Here is an 18,926-nt window from a genome sequence, read left to right as displayed (position 1 = left end):
TCGCCAACAAACCTTCACTTGCAAACAAGATTTGCAAAAAAGCCCAGGCAAAATAACCGTCACATTATAAAGAATTTATTTGCAGGCAAATAATACTATAAATAATATTTACAAACTATAAAACAACATTCCTTTTTGTGGGTCCATATATGGCTGGTAAACAGTCTTTGAGTCCAGAGATAAAAATTGGCTCCTGTTGCTGTTCTGCGCGTCTTCGTGATGGTTACAAAAATGGCAAGACAGGAGGGTATTTAAAGCTACATTCAAGAGACAAAATGATTCTTTAACCTTCCCGGAATTGTTTAATACGCTCTCCAACACGCTCGTCATGTAAGAAATGTCATGATGTGTGTTTTTTATCGATGTGAACCCACAAAGGAAGGACAAAAAAAAAGAAAAGAAGAGAAAACCTATACTGTAGGATGAGCCTGTATTTACTGGTCTGCTTGTGGCTGAATTTAAGTATTGGGTTTTCATAGTTCTACAAACCAGCTTCTAAACTGCATAGCTTTTTATAGGGCGTCTGACCGAATGTTGAATGAACTGGAGCCAGATGACGGATGTCAAGTGAATTTATAACCTCAGGGTTGAACACCAGCAAAACAATCAGACACAAATTCAGAATCCTGGAGACCTGACTTTCACAGTATAAGTACACGGTACACAGTACACAGTATCAGTGCAGTATCTTATACACCACTCGTGTCGATACGAGAAACCTCCTCTCGCGTTTAAAAAGCGTTCTTATCCCCATGCGGTCTGAATCTGTGTCCCTCGCCACGCCGCCGTGGTGCCGTCCTGTGTCTAAAAGAGATTTTTGCTTTTTAAAAAACTGATAACAGTAAACAAAGCCAGTTAGTATTAAAGCAAATGATGCACACATTCGTTACTGTTCGTTACAGCAATTCACAGAAGAGTACTTAAATATCCACAGCACACAGTTTCCCCTCGCGGCCTTGTGTTGCAGAGTGAAGGAAGGAAGTGTTCCCCGAGGGGAAGTGAAACCAATCCTGAACAAAAATAAAACCTTTCTTAAGACAGAAATGTCTAAAATAGCTCAACGTCGAGAAAGATTACCCAGATGATTGTCCTCCGTTTTCTATTCAGCACAACCAGAAAAAAATTGGAACTGAGGTGCCAGGAAGTGCAAACTATTCACATTTTCTTTTCTTTTTTTTTTGCCAAAATGCTTACTGGAAAACCAAGCATGTATCTATTCAACGGTAGTTTTCCTAGACTTTCCCAGATGGCAAACAAACACTGAGTTGTCTAGCTATACTCTCACTTCTGTCATTGTCCTCGTTTTTTCTCCGCCTCCAAGCAGAAATCCTCAAACGCTTCTTCGATCTCGGGGTCCATCTCTTCTTCCAAGAAGAACCTGTTAACACAAAACAACAAGGAGCCTTCGGATTTCTCACTTTGTTTCCACACCTTTGGAGACAAATGCATGCGGCTGGTTGGTGTAACTCAAGAATGAGGGGAAGAAACACTGCTTCAGCACTGCTGTGTGTTTATGTTTCCTACGCAGAGGCACACAAACAGACGGACACAAACCCACACGTAACGTTGAGTTGAGCGGGCAGCGAGAGCGAGCTAAGCCCACATTCACGCCCGTTTGCTGACTAAACTAAATCTAAGCCCCTGGTTTCCCCTGATGCATTGTGGGCCAGACAATCACATCCACAGGGCTCAGAGGGGCCCATGGGTCAATGACCGTTATGAGAGACATGGTCACATGACCTGTATGAAGATACTGTCCGGTCACATGACCAAAGATGTGCGAGCAGGATCACAGAGCTTGGACACAGTCACAGTGTTGAGCCTCGTCTTTACATGCGGGCCGGCGTGGTGGGACGATACTCCATTTAACAGCAGTAATACCGAGCGGTCGGTCTACTGCCTGTCTCGGAAACACAGAAAAGCACCGGGCGAATCTGAAATCTTACTTCCTGGCTTGTCGATAACACGCACTGCAAAAGAAAATGCGAATAGCAATTAGCTTATCTGCATCTTCTTGCACAACGCAGCCTACTGGAAAACCAGCAACTAAGTTTGCAGTCTCGTGGATTGTTCACCGGTGATGTCACTGGCAGACACTTTTCCGCACCATGTCGGCGACGCGCAGAAGAATGCTCGGTATTATGGCTGCTAATGGAGTATCGTCCAAGAGATGAAGCCGAAATTCTTAACTGTTTCCCCTCAACACCAATGGTCAAAAATCAAACCACGACGTCGGCGGTTTCCTCCCTTACAGTGCACCTGCAGTGGTGCATTTTCTGGCATGAACGTTCTCGTCATCTTGTTTTAATGGAAGTTGTGCGTTTTTCCAGGCAATGATGTTGCAGTCTACATGACATGTGGCCGCCTGATGGTTAGTCGATTATGGCATAATACATGTCATTAGCTTCATTATCAGCCCATTTCATTCTGACTAAAGGATATTCCACAACCATGTTTAAGGCATTTTATGAGCCCCATCATAAAAGACAGACTGTATACAACAATTCCTCCAGAAAAATAATTGTGATAGCATTCACATGGCTCTCCAGGAGATGATGTACGGAAAGCCCATGGATTAAAAATAACTGTTTCGCTTGTTTTGGTACTACCCAGTGTACAGTAATGGCATTCATATAGCTGACCCCGATGACCCAGAAGGCATTACCTGCCTGTCTCTGCAGAGAGGCTTTCCAGAACCATCAGGGAATTTTTTTTGAAAACCCAGCAATGAGGGAGGCCATTGTACTGGCCACAGACCAGTATTATCCCAACTCATCACTATCTCTACATATTCACAACGTGTACTCACGAGTCGTTCCCATTTTCCTCGTAAAAATCGGGGAAATAATCCTCTCTGTCCAGGATTTCTTGGTATTTCTCAGAATATTCTGCAAGGGAAAGGTGACCAAAAATGCATTTGTATGAGTGAAATGTGACAAGGGGTTGGGCAACTTTTACTGGTATGAGCTGTAGTTTTGTACTTGTTCTTTGGAAAAGGCTACGGTGAGCTACCAGTGCCACTGAAGGCGATATGGAAAAACAGTACGATGACTCAAATAACTGGGTTAGGGTTAGCATGCAACGAGTCAATCATTTTATATTCATGTTAAATTTACAGACTGATTATGTAGAGGTATATCACAAAAAGGAATCTACACCCATCTTTTTATTTCTGAACGACAACAGTGTGAACATCATCAGACTACTGACCGTGCCCCCCCCCCCCCCTCGACACCATGAAACCTCACTCACCTCCGCTGACGCTCGCATGTCTGGGTCTCGTTTTAGCGGTGCATCAGCATGTGTAACTGATGAAAACTTCATTCTACGGGAATATGATTGTTTACGAGTCTCCCTTCACTTGTATTGCAAAGTTACTGCCTATTTGCCTCCTTTACCCCCACCACTCATAAGCAGTATGCTAATAGATACCAGTAGGGCCGCACGATATAGCGTTTCAGTGTCGTCATCGTGACACGAGCATGTGCGATGTGAAGTAAGGCAAATCAACTCAAACACCTCACGCGATAACTTTTTGCCCCTTGATAAGAAAGGAAAACTCAGATAGTTCTCATTTTCCATGACTAATCTACAAGACAAGTCTGTCTGATAGAACATAGTTTACTCCGATTTAAGGCTTCCTGTGGCCATGGAGTTTGTTGCTAGTGAGTGACATGCATGCAGGCTCTGCACGCACACAGAACCACCAATCGCAATCATTCTTTTCTTTTGGGGGGGGGGGGTTCTCCCTTTTTCTCCCCAACTAACCCACTCTTCTGAGCTGTCTCGGTCGCTGCTCCACCCCCTCTGCTGATCCGGGGAGGGCTGCAGACTATCACATGTCTCCTCCCATGTGGAGTCACCAGCCGCTTCTTTTCACCTGACAGTGAGGAGTTTCGCCAGGGGGATGTAGCGCGTAGGAGGATCACACTATTCCCCCTAGTCCCCCCCCCCCGAACAGGCACCCCAACCAACCAGAGGAGGCGTTAGTGCAGCGACCAGGACACATACCCACATCCGGCTTCCCACCCCCAAACACGGCCAAGTGTGTCTGTAGGGACACCCGACCAAGCCAGAGGTAACACAGGGATTCGAATCGGTGGTTGGTAGGCATCGGAATAGACCACCACGCCACCTGGATGCCTTACAGAGATTTTTTTTTTAGCTTGAGTGTTGCATATTGCAACACCTCAGCTGTTTTGGTTTTTTTTCTCTAAGTCCAAGCAGCGGAGAAGGGGAGATATAACTGGTGGGGATCTGCACTCTTGTAGTTATTTCTATGTTCTATGCAGATGCACTCCCCTACAAAGTCACCCCAATCATTCTAGAATGATTATTTCTTTCCAAACTCAGATATTCAAGTCATCTGGTGAAAATTCCTGCATTTTTTCATATCACAATATATAATCGCAGAAAGAAAAAAAACCCGCAATGCGAGTTTTTCCCAGTACAGTGCAGCCCTAGACATCACCTAACAGAAGAGCCAGGAAACAGGGATTTCTCTGATTTCACAGAAAAATAAAATGTTACCGAAGGATGGCTGAAGGTGATGCAAATGTATTTACCCCGACCACCGTTCCCTCCACTGAATAAATCATAAATTGTGATCAGATCAGATGACACTCTGATATCCCCACGGGACAACTATGTGGTTGCAGTGGCAAATGATAATCATAGGACAAGTGGAGCACGCTGAAGGTAAAAATAGGAGTACAGCAAGCCGAACCGTACGTATTGGAACCACTGCAAAACCCTCACGATGTGTCATGCGGTCACAACGTGTCACTTGGTTGACACTTTTACCCAGAGTGCCATACAGTAACATGAGTGTTTACACTTTTAGTATGCAGGGTACCCATGAAACTGGTCCGTTGCCCCAGTTAGAGAACTATTTAAGATATTTTGAATGTGTTCGAATACGATCACCTGGATCTGCTGCCGTGAAGGGAGTCCCGTCCACCGTGTAGAACGTGGGCTCATTCTGAGGAAAGGAAAAACAAGAAAACTTCAACGACAACCATTCCATTATGTCAACCGCTTATCCTGCTCTCAGGGTCGCGGAGATGCTGGAGCCTACCCCAGCAGTCATTGGGCGGCAGGCGGGGAGACACCCTGGACAGGCCACCAGGCCATCACCCAGGGCCGACATACACACACACACACACACACATTCGTACCTAGGGGCAATTTAGTACAGCTGAGTCACCTGACCTATATATGTCTTTGGACTGTGGGAGGAAACCGGAGCCCCTGGAGGAAACCCACGCAGACACGGGGAGAACATGCAAACTCCACACAGAGGACGGCCTGGGGTGACCCCCAAGGTTGGACTACCCCGGGACTCGAACCCAGGACCTTCTTGCTGTGAGGCGACCGTGCTAACCACTGCGCCACCGTGCCGCCCAATGACAACCATGAAACAAAAACCATTATAACCACTTGCAGCACAGGTTCTGTACAATGCCATGGCACATTTGTGTCAACGCTCTATGTATATTTCTTTTTCAAGGAAAATGATGACTGTGGTTGTGTACTGTAGCATTCTTGCCCAGGGTGTCAAGATCAACAATGCCACACTTACTTCCCTTTATATATATATTTATATATTAGCAAAAAGACAACAGTTATTTCAGCATGTATTTTAACAGTTTGTAAAATAAAATAAAATTCAAACTGTGATGACGTTAAACAAGCACAATGCTATAGAGCAGTGCTATAGAGTGTCTCAAGTTGCACCACAGTGGTAAAAAAAAGGTGGAGCACAGTGCGCGTCACAACTCACCATGAAATAGTTGGGGTCGTTGTCTGGCGTGGCGTTACTGGTTGCAGCGGCAGCATGGACCCGGCCCCAGTTGCTGGATCTCAACTCCACGAGTTTTAATAGCATCTGCTTTACATCCCTGAGGGGCGACATTCAGTCCTGCTGTGACCTCATACACACGGTTCACACACACGCTCCACATATTCCACTTCCATTTCTTGTCACACCTTACAGCTACACTCTTGAGGATCACACCTGTGGTGATGCTTGTAACTGAACAGGAATCTGACCACATCAAATCCCAGAGGTCCATCCTAACCACAGACCCATCAGGTGTTGTTGTGTCAGCACCCCCCCCCCAAACTAAAAAAACGTGCTTGAACCTGAGTTTTACTTGTCGATGTTGTACTATCCATTGGTGAAGGTCTTCTACCACCTTGTTCTGTCATACCTCCCAGATACATCCAGCAAGACCTCGTGTGCTCTGATCAAGGGTGTCTTGCCGTCCGTCCCAAGGACCACATTGAAATCTATGGTATCTGCATTCTCTGCTGTGACCCCTGAACTCTGCAACAAGCTGCCCCTTTACACAAGAACGGCTACCTCCACTGGCATCGTTTTTAAAAAAAAACATTTTTTTTTTATTTCCTCCCCCCTTTTCTCCCCAATTGTATCCAGCCAATTACTCCACTCTTCCGAGCTGCCCCGGTCGCTGCCCCACCCCCTCTGCCAATCTGGGGAGGGCTGCAGACAACCACGTCTCCTCCGATACATGTGGAGTCACCAGCTGCTTCTTTTCACCTGACAGTGAGGAGTTTCACCAGGGGGACGTAGTGCGTGGGTGGATCACGCTATTCCCCCCAGTTCCCCCTCCCCCCTGAAGAGGCGCCCCGACTTACCAGAGGAGGCGCTAGTGAAGTGACCAGGACACATGCCCACTTCTGGCTTCCCACCCGCAGACACGGCCAATTGTGTCTGTAGGGACGCCCGACCAAGCCGGAGGTAACACGGGAATTCGAACCAGAGATCCCCGTGTTGGTAGGCAACGGAATAGACTGCTACCTGGACGCCATCCAGTGGTTAAATGATGTGTTGAATAATCTTTTCACTGCAGCTTTTAATTAAATGACTGTTCTATTCTTGTCCTTTGGCTCTCTCCCTGTGAATCACTTTGTAACTTCAGTTCTGAAAGGCACTTTATGAATGAAGTTTTACTTACTACATCAACCTGCTGGCCACCACTACTTACTGCTACTTCAACCTCGCAGCTACCTCTGCCTTCTTCGGCAAAACACCATGCACTTGATCAATCTCCCTGGAAAAGTCCTCCTCGTCAGTAACCATTACAAGGAACAACTACAAAATCTGGATTTCAGTTTCCATATATCAGTTACTGTGTTAAAAAGCCAGAAAAGTAGTTACAAAAGAAGAATTTTGTTTGGATGTAAATCTTCAGGACTGTAACTCTGAGCTCAGGGATGAATTCAAAAGATTCTGGCTGGTGTTCAACATGATGTAGATTAACAAATGGGACACGTAATTGTCACATCATGTTATGAAAATAATTGAACTTAACAGTGGGTGTAGAAAAACAAAAACCCAAGATTTTACTGCAATGCTGCAGGCTTCGTAGTTCAACTCCAAATATTTTCAATACCTAGTGATGGACCTAGAAATATACATATATATCCCCCCCCCTTCCCCCATTGTACCCGGCCAATTACCCCTCTTCCGATATGCCCCGGTTGCTGCTCTACCCCCTCTGCCGATCCGGGGAGGGCTGGAGACTACCACATGCCTCCTCCGATACACATGGAGTCGCCAGCCGCTTCTTTTCACCTGACAATGAGAAGCTTCACCAGCGGGACGTAGCACGTGGGAGGATCACGCTATTCCCCCCTGATCCCCCTCCCCCCTGAACAGGCACCCTGACCAACCAGAGGAGGTGCTAGTGCAGCGACACATCCAGCTTCCCACATGCAGACACAGTAGGGACAACCAATCAAGCCGGAGGTAACACGGGGATTCAAACCAGCGATCCCCGTATCGGTAGGCAACGAAACAGACCGCTACGCTACCCAGACACCCAGGACCTATATATATTTTGATAGGGCTGAGTTAAATTAATCGTTTTCCTGATTCAAATCAATCATCATAACAATCTGATTATCGATTAATTTAATCCCTGAATCGATATTTTAATGTTTGTTTATCAGAAAATGCTTTGGGGTCAATTCTGAATGTACACATTAATATCTTTAATAATGCACCAGGTGAGAGGGTTCCTTGTACAATTTACAACGTTAGTTCTCCGAGAATCTCTTTCTTATCCCAGCAAAACTGGCATTATAGCTGAAATATCCTGAACTGAAGCAATAGCGAAGTGAATCAATTTGGGACGCTGCGAATCGGAACCAAATCGGGAAATTGGCGGCAATACCCAGCCCTGTAGCTTGAACTAACTTCTAATATTTGTCAGACTTATTCTTGAAACTCGCATGCAATGAATCCACCTGTTGCTGCACGTAAACCTCTCTAGGCTTCGTGTTATTCACATTTCAATAACTTGACAAAAATAAATAAATCAGAATCCAGCCCGTAGCGTGAGCAAAAGGGCCGTAGATGCACACGCACCTGCTGCAGGAGGCATCCAGCACAACGTTTTCTATTCTCTGAATCAGCTCTTTCATATCTGATTTACCACTTTCTTTCCATGTGTCCTCCAGGACACAGCCTGTCAACTGCAAAGACAAGAACGAATTTTCATTGTTTAACTGAAAAAACAACAACAACAACATTAAAGCAAGTTGGGAGCACTAGTCAAATGTAGGCTGTAAGCATAATCCCGGAAAATGTCATAACCTTCAGAAGTTTTACTGCACAGATGAGGTTTGCATCCACTGGGTGGGAGAGGAGACAGTTCAACAGGTCTTTCAGTGCTCCTAGGAGGATGTCAGCTCGTGTCGGGGGCCTTTTCCCTCTTTTCACCTGGACAAATGGAAAACATCTCTGTCTCCTCTCAAACGCACAAAACTGCTTTCACACTGAAAATGTTAAAATTCGACCGTCCGCGGTGGTGTAGCGGTCTAAGCATCGGCTTGGTGTCGATGCAGTTGCCCACTGGGGACTGGGGTTCGCGCCCCGGTCTCGTCAGATCCGACTATGGACGGACTCGGTGAAGCAGCAATCATTGGCAACGCTGTCTTCGGGAGGGGGGCGGAGTCGGCTTGTGTTCGTCATGTGAATGCGTCTCTGTGTGTGTCGGAAAAACAGTGGTTCGGCTTGGATTCGCCTTGTCACGAAAGTGGGGAGGCGCTTTCCTTCGAGACTGCCGGCCAGAGAGATGCAGTTGGCGAACGCATGCAATACGAGGGTGGGTGTTTGAATTAAAATAGGGATCAATTGGCCACTAAATTGGGAGAAAAAAGGGAAAAATCAGAAATAAATTTATAAAAAAAAAAGAAAATGTTAAAATTCAGCCTCAGCGATTTGGACAATGAATGAAGGCCAGCAGGAGTAAAAACTAAATGGCTTCACACAGGACAATAGTTTTCACTAGACGACAGACAACCAAGTATAGCAGAACAGACAAAGTAAAGCAGAGGGGTTCCTTGCCTCCAGGTTAAGATAGAGTTCTCCCAGGAAGAGCACAAACGAGTGAAATGACTTCTGAGTTTCCTGATCTCCTGTCACAGCTGCATCCTTCTTCTTAAACTCCGTCTGACACCTGCAAGACACAAAAATAATAATAATAGTAATAATAATAATAATGGGATAACCTAAAAAAAAATAGCTTGCAAAAACGATTAGCAACATGTACAAAACTCTAACTATGTGACATCTGATGGAAGAAATCACCTTTCCAGGAGCAGCTGACGGAAGTTGCCCCTCGTTGGACAGATGGTAAGATGATGAGACAGGTAGTTACAGAGTCTGGCACCCGTGTAAGAGAAGTTGGGAATAGCAGTGGACTGCAAAGAAAAACAGAAACTCAGATCAACTGGTATATTTTGCACAGACGCTGATGGACAATCTGGTCTATAGGAACAGGAATGTCAAACGTTTGGCCGTGTGCCATGTTTACAGAAGTTTCTACATAATGTGCAAAGTGGAAAACAGGGGTGTGGCCCTCCGTACCTGTGTGAAGATCAGCTCAACCAGCTCTTGCAGCAGGGCTTCGGTAGTTACCCAGGAATTGAGCGTGTAGCTAATGTGTTCAACATCTGAATCAAAGGAGCCCGGTGAGGAGCTCAGTTGGTAAAGGAAGTCTGCGACCAAGTCAGCCAGTGTTTCCTCACCGTAATAGTTTTCACTGCCGTCGTAGAATGTCGGGTCCTGCAAGTCAAGAAGGTGATGTTCAAGAAACAGGAATTGGAAAGATATGGGAAGATTCTAGACAGTTCAACATGGCAAGGCAAAATACACGAATTTCCAAAGAGGTGACAGAGAACCCCCCCTGCCCCACCAGTGGTGTGTGGTTGGACAAAGCCAGTGATGTTCTAAAGGGGTCCCTCATACCACGTAAATTCCCGAGGGGACAAATTCTGGAGCGTTGGCTGAAAGTGTAGACGACTTGGCCAGGGTCTCCACATTACACCCTTTCGGTACAGCAGCGCTGTTGCCGCATGCAATTTGTTGGGGTTTAGTCTGTCTTCTAGTGTCTGAAAAAAGGGAAAGAAAAATGTTCTTAACCTTTGTCCACTGTGTGATTCTCTACCAGGCCCTGAAAGGGAAATGTTTACTTCATTAAGGCGGCGAGCACACTCAAGGACTTTTCAGATCCTAACTGGTATGGAAAACGTGGGAGACGGCACACACAAGGACATATTTCACTTTTCTTTTTTTTTTTGTCTCAGTCATTAGAACGCACACACTGAATGATCAGGCCAAGCATTACACACTTGGGGCCGGTTTCCCGGACACAGATTAAGTCTATACCCAGACTGAATGACTTGTGTGAAGAATCTCCGTTCGAACTCCAGTTTAATCCAGTTGAACTTAATCTCCGTCCGGGAAACTAGCCCCTACTGAGCCTGTTAACTATCCATCACAGTCTCACTTCTCAGAACCGTTTCATCTTAAACCAGCAATTAGCGGTAGTGCAACACTTTGGATACTGACCACCATTAAAAAAAAAAAAGGAGGGGGGGGCAAAGACTCACAGAAACTCATGAATGCAAATGTGACTTAAGAGCAGTCGGAACAGTCAGACACGACGTGTCAAGCTTCTTGTGTGTATTTTTCTGCAGCAAAAAAAAAAAATGGATTGATTTGTTGCTTGGAGTTCTGAGTCAGCGTCACTCTCATTGGCTGTTGTGGGTTTCTGTTCCCCTCACACAACAGCATTTCCAGTTGTGAGTAACAAACATGTTTGATATTATCAGGAGCGGCCCCAGGAGGCTAAATACTGACTCTATAAATACCTCATACCGCAGGATAATCGGTTCTGGGCAGCTTCAAATCAGGACCGCCACCCCAAGTCTCAAAAGGGGGGGGGGGGGAATCGGGCCACAAATAGGCCAATTATCCTGTAGTGTGTACGGTAGCTGTAATGGGGGTGGCCAATTTTGCAGGGATAACTACTAAAAATGGGCAGATTAATTAATGCTGAAGCAGCCTCGTTAATGTAAATGTGACCGGTGCTACAAACACGCTTTGCACGTGACCCTTCAATTGCTCCTAATACATCTGGGAACTCTGCTATATTATGAAACCTGTTTGACTGCACTACTGCTACCACTACTACTTCTACTACCACTACTACTACTGTCGGCTGCTCCCGTTAGGGGTCGCCACGGTGGATCATGCATTTCCATCTCTTCCTGTCTTCTACATCTTTCTCTGTCACACCAGTCACCTGCATGTCCTCCCTCACCACATCCATAAACCTCCTCTTTGGCCTTCATCTTTTCCTCTTCCCTGGCAGCTCCATATTCAGCATCCTCCTCCCAGTATACCCTGTTTGACTGCACTGAGAACTGCATATGATTCTGCACTCTTTGCGTTTTTGCATTAAGGACTTGCGACAGCATGGGGGATAATGCTGACTGTGACAGTGCAGCCACAAATGCCACCATGCACTGGAAAGGACCAGAGGTAAATAAAATGAAGAGTGGCAAGGAGTTTTGTTAATTCACTGGGAGGGCATGACTCCTGGTTTGTGGTTCCAGATCTTCTTTTGATTTCCTCCAGCAAATTAAGAATAATGTGATTTAGCAGGTGATACGGTCACATTTTCATCTAACGTTGTAAATAAGTGTTGAAAAAAGAAACTCTCTCTCTGTATCCTACGGTGCCTTCTCCAAGCTACAACAAAAGTAGTCGTGTCAGAGGTGCAATGAGTTAAAACATGCTTTTCACATGATTTAAATAACACACGTGATCACAAAAATCTTTTTCACAAACGGCCTTGATAAATTTGTATAGTGTTTAATTCCATAATCTCCCCCAATATTTTGCGATATGAAAGGGTAACTCCGGTTATAAAGGAGTTAACCTTTCATATACAATGTGGCTGACGCGTAAACGTTCTACCCACCTACCATCTCCTCTCACTTGGACAACATACCAACTGCGTCCCTACACTGGATCTCAGCAGGTGCTTTTTAATGCTGAAAGAGGGTTTGCGCTGGGGCAAAATGTTAGCAGATCTGCAGGACACAAAAAAAATAAAAATAAAAATTCGGCATTTTCCGTCTTTATTGGCCGGCGGCAGTAGAGAAAGAGACACAGAAGGCAGGGGAGAGAGAGGGGATGACATGCAGCAAAGGGCCCGGGCCGGATTCGAACCCATGCCACTGCAGTAAGGACTCAGCTTTATGTGGTATGCACTCTACCAGGTGAGCCGCCGGGGTGCCCACCAGGACACGATATTAACTTTTTATCCCTACCATCTGACTGGACAATACTGGTGAGCAAGACGCAACTCATCATCAGAATTACGTTAATTATTTGTATTTTGGTTGGTTTGTTCATTCGTCATATGAACATCCCAACATCATATTAAATTGTCCCGAGTCAATCTTTTATCACCCCTGGGCCGAGCAAGCTGATTGCGTGATAGCACCACGTGTTGCCTATGTCACACTGGTCTGGGCATTTTATTTATTTATTTTTAGACACCCCCCCCCCTTTTCTCCCCAGTTGTATCCGGACAATTACCCCACTCTTCCGAGCCATCCTGGTCTCTGCTCCACCCCCTCTGCTGATCCGGGGACGGCTGCAGACTACCACATGCCTCCTCCCATACATGTGGAGTCGCCAGCCGATTCTTTTCACCTAACAGTGAGGAGTTTATCCAGGAGGATGTGGCACGTGGGAGGATCACGCTATTCCCCCCAGCCCCCCCCCACCCCCCCCCACCAAGGAGGCGCCCCAACCGACCAGAGGAGGCGCTAGTGCAGTGACCATGACACATACCCACATCCAGCTTGCCACCCACAGACATGGCCAATTGTGTCTGTAGGGACGCCCGACCAAGCCGGAGGTAACACGGGGATTCAAACTGCCGACCCCCTTGTTGGTAGGCAACGGCATAGACTGCTACGCTACCCAGACGCCCTTGGTCTGGGCATCTCTGATGCCCCCATATGACGTGGGAGTTGGAGCCAAGATGGCTATGTGAGTGCACAGGTTTTTGGGAGCTGGTCACCTTAAACTTTATAAAATAAGTGGAACATAACTATTATGCCTTATATTTCACAACACATCTTAGAGCGGTACTGTGTTTTGTGTTGATGTGTGAGTGACCTCAAATTGTTGGTATCTTTAAGTTTATACACTTACCTGATAAAACAGGCTTAAGCTAACAGCACTGTTAGCTACAACAGCATGGAGTCAGCACTGGAGAATCTGCCTGGGAACAACATGCACGACTACTGCATGAAAGAACAACCAGTGTTATCTATCATGGGTGCACAGTTTCCCCCCTTACCTAGAACACCACCCAAACCCCCAGCATCGAAGAAAAGCAAGATGCCATGCACTTTAGACGTAGACAGCGCAGACATTGTGCAGAAAATCTAAGTGATGTTTAATACCAGGATCGATGCTCTGGAAAAGAACGTAGAGAGGTTCATATCCTGTGCATCATGTTCTTCATAAATTTGATGGCCATTATAATTCTGTTATCCTCTTTCAATGTATTATGTTGATTGCATGAACACAACATCCATTGCACGCTGTCCGTCTTGGGAGAGCGATCCCTCCTCTGTTGCTCTCCCTGAGGTTTCTTCCTATTTTTTCTCCCTGTTAAAGGGTTTTTTTTAGGGAGTTGTTCCTTATCCGATGAGAGGGTCTAAGGACAGGATGTTGTGTTGCCCTTAAGCCCACTGAGGCAAATTTGTAATTTGTGATATTGGGCTACACAAATAAAATTGATTTGATATCCGACAACACAATGAAGATCGAAGGTCTAGCAGGGGTGGGCAATCTTACCCAGAAAGGGCCAGTGTGGGTGAAAGTTTTTGTTTGAACCAAGCAATTACACACCTGTGTCTCCTAATCAAGTTCCTTAGCAAAGACTCTATTGGTTGATTAGTGGGATCAGGTGTGTAACTGCTTGGTTGGAACAAAAACCTTCACCCACACTGGCCCTTTCTGGGTAAGATTGCCCACCCCTGCAGTAGACTTTGTCTGTGCTGAGATTCGAGATGTAAAAGTGAAAATGACACACGTCGAAGAACAAGTCTGCATGGCTGAGAAGAAAGCAAATCTGGTGGAACCTTTAACTGAGGTTGAGAACTATTCATGAGGATGGAACCTGTGACTCTACGGAGTAGCTGAATGTAAGGACCAGAATGTCTGCAGAGAGGTTATACAGATCTGCCAGTCCATCCTACCTGAGCACAAGGCCAAGTTTCCTGATGTCATTGATAAAGTGCATCACCTGGCCAACCAAGAAAAGATTATTCGAAGCCTCAAGGGATTATTTTCCAATTCGCCTCACGAATCTACTGGGTGCAGTTTGGAAAGAAGCAAAAAAAAAAAAAAAAATTCCTCCATGACAAAAAGCTGTGCTTTGCCAAAGATTTACCCCAGTCAGTCAGAAAGAGAAGGATGCAGCTCAGGCCACTGGTGGCAAAGGCACGTGAACAAGGGAAGACGGCATATTTTAATCGGTGGACGAGGCTTTGCTAATGGTACTGAACTGATTCCTGCTACCTGAGGTTTGATAGACACCCTGCATGATGGCGTATGCTTAAAACTGGGAAATGCCAATTTGCAATAACCATAGTAGCCTACTTTGTTTTTTCAAGTTGTTCCATTTTTTCTTGAAACAGGTCATTATCCTGAAATTTTGATAAGCACAAGTAATGCTAGTCAGGTAAATAATTTTGTTGACAGTGAGCAATGCTTGTTTCTTTAACTAAACTCATTCAGCTCAGTGTTACTGGGTCTAATATATTTGCACACACTTTCTTCTGAATGACTAATAACAGAAAACTAAGACACTTTTGCTAATTTCATAGCTATACTATGTTCCACTAAGTCATCTTATTTAAAAAGTTAAAATGGCACAGCTCTTGACAGCAGGGTTAAGTTTCCCTTTTCTTAACTTTACTTCCAAGACTGATCCTTTTATTGTTAATACGTCCTTATCTAGTCACAGAAAGTTGCATCAGTTAATCTGGACACGTTTCCTGAGAGAAACTCTTCATCGCCACTCATCTCAGTGACCTCTTCAGGCTCACCTGACTGCAGGTAGGTATCCCCACCAGTAGTGGATCTAGAGATTTTTTCCTGGGGTGGCAAGACTGTGTCCCAGAGGTGGCAGCTGCCATCCCTTGCTACCCTGTAGATCCGCGCCTGTGAGGGGGAGGGGGATTCTAAATCGGCGACTTCTGTTTGAGATGAGTTTGGTGCGGGTCTCATTGACCTTCACCATGCATGTACATAAAATATACTTTAAAAACATATTATCTTGATTTATAAATGGGGTGGCAACAGGGGTGGCAAGACTGTGTCTCAGAGGTGGCAGCTGCCACCCCTTGCCACCCTGTAGATCCGCCCCTGATCCCCACCCTTATAAACAACACAGTGGCATAACGACCCAAACCAACGACCAGTTTCATATGCAAAATACCGTGACAATTGTGACTACAAACATTCCCAAATCCTCTGTGGATAGTACACACCGTCACCGTAACTCTGGTTTTAATTTGCATATGAAACCGATGGTTGTTTTCGGTCGTTATGCTTCATCAGGCTGGGAGGGTACCCGCAGTCAGTTGAGACTGAGAGGTCACTCGGATGAGTGACGTCATGTTTCTCTCAATAAACGTGTCCAGAAGAACTGACTCGCCTTCCTGCGACTTTCTCACCTGGATCGCTGAGCATGCGCATAAAAACTTCCTTTTTGTCATTTTCCCCATTTGCTCTCTTCTTCTTTTTTTGCCCCCATCGCTGCTCGAGACAAATGGATGCCGCAATTGGTGCAATGAGATTCTAACCTTCTAATTTGGTGCCTGACGAAAATTGGGATTCTAGTCCGCCGATTCGTGCCTGACCAAAAAAATGAAACTTAACATGTTCACATTTTAGATAATGTCATTCATATTGTCCCCATTAATTACGCATTATTTAGCCACCAGCACAGCCCACCCGCTATGAGGCAGAATGTTCATTTTGACGACTCGGCCCGCGCCGGGCAGACGAACACGTGGATGTGTCGTCTGTCCACGTGGGGCGAGAAATGACGCATTAGATCGGAGCAGATCCCGTCATGTCACACAGAACCGTCCCGTTGACCGGTCAAGCAAAATGAGTTTGGCTTTTGGGTCAAGCGGCAAAACCTATCGAAGCGTTAGCTAGGCTATATCCAGAGCGTTAGCAGCAGCGCCGGGCGGCCCTCCTAGCTGGCTGCAGGGGGGGGGGGGCAGCCCGGGAACCGCCGCCATAGACCACGTGTCTCCCGCACCGCGACACAAGGGTCCGACCTGTTACTTACCCGTGCACGTTACAGCGTAATGCAACCCTAATAACTGTTTCTAAAATATATTACTAGTACCCTTTCTGTTGTGTCCCATTGGTCTAGATTTGTTGATACTGGAAAAGTATCTGGAATATGCGATACAAATATCTCCTAACCAAAAGAGAAACGGTTCTTTCAGAACACATACATAGGTGTTACCAGATGATTTCAATCTTGCAAACCTGAGACTAGCACTGCCCGACTGAGTCCATGGGAAATGTTGAAGTTGCTCAGGTCAATTTTTTTTAAAAATCCACCAAAGTCAAAACACTTTCTTCAAAATGTGACACGCCGCCAGTGTACCGTTACAAACTCAATTCTTGGTGTCACCGTGGTCCTTCAGATACAGCACACTGTCAGCAGAGGATGACACCAGCACATTTTTTTACATTAAGTTTAAGAAAGACATTTGTGTCTCTCTTAAACTTATGTGTGTCTTTCTCACATTAAGTTTAAGAAAGATATGTGTTGTGTTAACGTCACTGTGTGAAATGTACCCAGAGACAATGCTGCACCTGTTCTGGCAATGTCCCTGCACCACCACGTTTTGGAAAGACACCGTGGTCTATTGCTGACAACGTTGACTCAGACTTTCCTCTTTATTGGGAAAAGGTCCTGTGTGGTTTCTACAATAATAATAATAACTTAAAGAATTATATATATATAGTCACTGTTTATTATTTTGGCAAAGTATAATATAGTCACAAATCAAAATTTAGCCACATCGTTTTTGGAAATGAAACCAAACGATACATTAAAACCACTTTCACCTCTAAACATGAGAAAGCTGCAAAAATGTTGTTCTTTGTTTTAATGTGTTCACTCAGCGTGTCTCCATGCTCTGATGTCGTTCGCTCCGTATCAATAACGCCTGTTTACACGAGATTTCTGTCGTTAATAAAGAAATCAAAAAAGCCCCCTCCCCCCCTATGACGTAGGCACACCGGGTTTGACGCGTTTACCCCGAAAGGCAGATTTTGTCCTTTAACTTGCTGCGCGGTCACACGTCACGGTGGATGGCGGGTTTGCCACAAGCCGCCCGTCTCCGCCGTCCTCAAAATGTCTAATAAAACGTTTAACGACCCCCCCCCCAACCCCCCACGAATTGAACCCGAGTGAAGAGCGGGTGGGTTTCCTTCGGCACCTACCTCCTCCGACGACCAGGTCGTTAACAGAGCTAATGCTGTCGGCTAAAGGCGGCGATGTCCTCGGCTGCCTCAGCGGCTCTCTCTCGCTGAACAGCCGGCCGCTGGCGTCTGCGTCCCCGGCGCCGAACAGGCCGGGGCTCGCCGGCTGCACACGGGCTCTCCCGGCGCCCGGAGCTCGGTCGAAGTGCTCGCTCATGTCCGCTCGTTCCGTCGCGGCTCAGAGAGGCATAGGGTTCGGCTGTGCCTAAGAGCGCCGTTGGACCTCGCCGGATTCGGGTTTGTTCTGCGGAGCCGTCGATCTGGTTAAAACGGCGCCGACGCGTCTCTCATGTTGACGTTGACCGCGGTCGAGGCGCGCACAACTTTTCTTTCTCTTTTCCTTTTTTGTTGTTCGTCCTAATAATGGCCACTTCCTTTAACAACAGTTCAGCTTCTTCTTCGTCGTCTTCTTCACTTCCTTTTCTTCTTCTTCTTCTTGCCTTTTTTTTTTAGCGGCGGTCTGCGAACGGCAAAATGGCGCCTTGACGTCGCCGCCCGGTACGGAGTAGGGATCGGGTCGTTTTTCTCCGCGTTCTCGAATAAAATGAAATAAAAGTGTTACGAGCTCAAATTCTGTAAAACAACTTGGCTGTCCGGAGACACTGAAACATTTTCCTCTTCTTTTCTTCTCCCGCTTGGCTCTGAGAGCGCTCGGCGCATTACTGCTAACTGCTCCGGAGTTGTGACCGGATTTTTTTTTTTACATATTTGCTGCCACCCTTCACTCTACGGGCTGTCGACCTCTAGCGGCGGGGAGTGGAACTCAAAACCTGAAAAAGAGATATAAACCTCTCTAAAACGTATAGGACGTAAACCGTTAAGAGAGGAGACTCTCGCCATGTAACCCCCAAAAGACCCGGTGGTCTGATACTTAGATAAAGATACACAACTTTGTCCAGTATGACCTGAAAACCACAACCATGAAAGCAGGGACAGGTTTCGCACAGCACAGTGGTGCACATGCATCGCCGGGCAGGATCACAGCCTGTGGGATGCCTCAGAAAAG

At 46.0% G+C, this 18,926-nt stretch overlaps 1 protein-coding gene across 1 annotated transcript; it reads right to left on the bottom strand.

The window, feature by feature from the left end:
• Positions 1 to 63: 63 nt before the first annotated feature.
• Positions 64 to 18,580, bottom strand: paip1 (poly(A) binding protein interacting protein 1). Its single transcript, XM_056284187.1, has 11 exons — positions 17,882 to 18,580; positions 10,280 to 10,422; positions 9,899 to 10,096; positions 9,620 to 9,732; positions 9,377 to 9,488; positions 8,624 to 8,749; positions 8,396 to 8,502; positions 5,783 to 5,900; positions 4,927 to 4,981; positions 2,810 to 2,888; positions 64 to 1,378 (listed from the first exon to the last, which is right to left on the bottom strand). Exons 1-11 carry the CDS (start codon positions 18,075 to 18,077, stop codon positions 1,291 to 1,293), a joined length of 1,335 nt encoding a protein of 444 aa, XP_056140162.1. The 5' UTR covers positions 18,078 to 18,580; the 3' UTR covers positions 64 to 1,290.
• Positions 18,581 to 18,926: the final 346 nt, after the last annotated feature.

The sequence above is a fragment of the Lampris incognitus genome, chromosome 1 (assembly GCF_029633865.1).
Source record: "Lampris incognitus isolate fLamInc1 chromosome 1, fLamInc1.hap2, whole genome shotgun sequence".
NCBI lineage: Eukaryota > Metazoa > Chordata > Actinopteri > Lampriformes > Lampridae > Lampris > Lampris incognitus.
The sequence above is the reverse complement of the archived record's forward strand: the minus strand, read 5'-3'. Positions and strand labels throughout refer to the sequence as shown.

Excerpts from the sequence above, each read along its gene's own strand:
- paip1 (XM_056284187.1), bottom strand. The coding sequence starts at position 18,077 with ATGAGCGAGCACTTCGACCGAGCTCCGGGCGCCGGGAGAGCCCGTGTG. Across the intron at positions 10,097-10,279 it reads TCCCCTCGGGAATTTACGTG|GACCCGACATTCTACGACGG; the intron begins GTATGAGGGACC and ends CTTGACTTGCAG. Across the intron at positions 1,379-2,809 it reads GAGGAAAATGGGAACGACTC|GTTCTTCTTGGAAGAAGAGA; the intron begins GTGAGTACACGT and ends TTGTGTTAACAG.